General features: G+C 38.7%; 1 protein-coding gene across 1 annotated transcript; it reads right to left on the reverse strand.

Moving 5' to 3' along the window:
* Positions 1–15: 15 nt before the first annotated feature.
* On the reverse strand, positions 16–1,288 carry LOC108357156 (uncharacterized; the record flags this gene model as incomplete). The annotated part of the gene is made up of 2 exons (XM_017608251.1): positions 333–1,288; positions 16–94 (listed from the first exon to the last, which is right to left on the reverse strand). Coding segments are annotated over exons 1-2 (973 nt in total), but the record flags the coding sequence as incomplete, so codon positions are not given.
* Between the last annotated feature and the right edge of the window lie 6 nt (positions 1,289–1,294).

A 1,294-nucleotide genomic window follows, 5' to 3' on the forward strand; every position in this document is an offset into this window, starting at 1 on the left:
GACCTGTCATTAAACGATTTATCAATTTGATATCATAAACATTTAAATCACATTTTTTATCCCTAAACCACGGTGGCTTTTTAATGTCATCAATGTTGTCANTTATAAGTGGTTCTAGCGGCTGAAAACCTTGAGCATTCAAAAATTAAGTGATCGCTATTTTCCTTCACCTGGCAGGAGGAGCACAATTCCCCAATCCCCCTTTTAAACTTGCTTAAATATTCTTTACCATATGTGTGACCTGTCATTAAACGATTTATCAATTTGATATCATAAACATTTAAATCACATTTTTTATCCCTAAACCACGGTGGCTTTTTAATGTCATCAATGTTGTCAGCAAAAAATCTCCCCTTCGTAGTACTTAGTACTGTGAACTCATTTTCCCATTCCGACCAAATTTGTTTACGGATCTGGCATAAAACTTCCCCCAAAGTTAACTTCACCCTTAGAAACGACCCATTTCCAACCGCAGCCTTAGCATAACAATCAGCTTTTTCATTTAGACCTATGCCTACATGACTTGGCACCCACATAACCCTAGCACATTCACAAGCTGAACTTGCAATCCTGTTGTGAATTGCCGCCACAATGAAATTTGATGTCCTACTCTTTTCTAGTAGTCTAATAGAAGCCAAACTGTCAGTGATAATAGCCCATTTTCTTACGTTGTTGGCGGTCAGAAAAAGAACTGCTTGCCAGATTGCAATCAGCTCTCCATACGTAGAAGAGAAAGTATCATTAATTTTGAATAAATTTGCAGAATTCCTTTGCGGGTCATAAAAAGCCATACCAGTTACTCTTTCAGTCACAGACGCATCGGTTGCAATTAGGTAGAAATCCTCATTCTTTAAATCATTGAACCTAGCCAACACCATACTCTTTAACTGGTCGCTATTGTAGTTTCTCTTAGAACCACACAACGACGACCCTACTACCTCAAAATACTTATGTTTTTTAAACTTTGTATTATAGTCTATTTTGTCAAACAATGATCTGTACTTATTGTACATAAAGCTATAGCTACATTTACCTAAACCACCCACTGACAATCCCGCTCTAATATTTTCATTGTTCAACCATTGTTTGCCTAATTCTTTCGCCGCCAGCCATTCTGCCCTCCTCAAAGGGGGAAGCTCGCCCGCCAGCGCATATCTAACATGGATTGGTGAACTCGGTGGAAGACCAAGACACCGTCTGAGGGAATCATTGAGGATACCTTGCATTTTTTTGTTAAACCCAAACGGAGCATCAGCATAGGTTGTATTTGCATATTCAGCTTTGCTTCTCACAT

This window comes from Rhagoletis zephyria, unplaced genomic scaffold (genome assembly GCF_001687245.7).
Source record: "Rhagoletis zephyria isolate East Lansing unplaced genomic scaffold, Rhagoletis_zephyria_1.1 Rzeph_scaffold_71403, whole genome shotgun sequence".
NCBI classification, from domain to species: Eukaryota; Metazoa; Arthropoda; class Insecta; order Diptera; family Tephritidae; genus Rhagoletis; species Rhagoletis zephyria.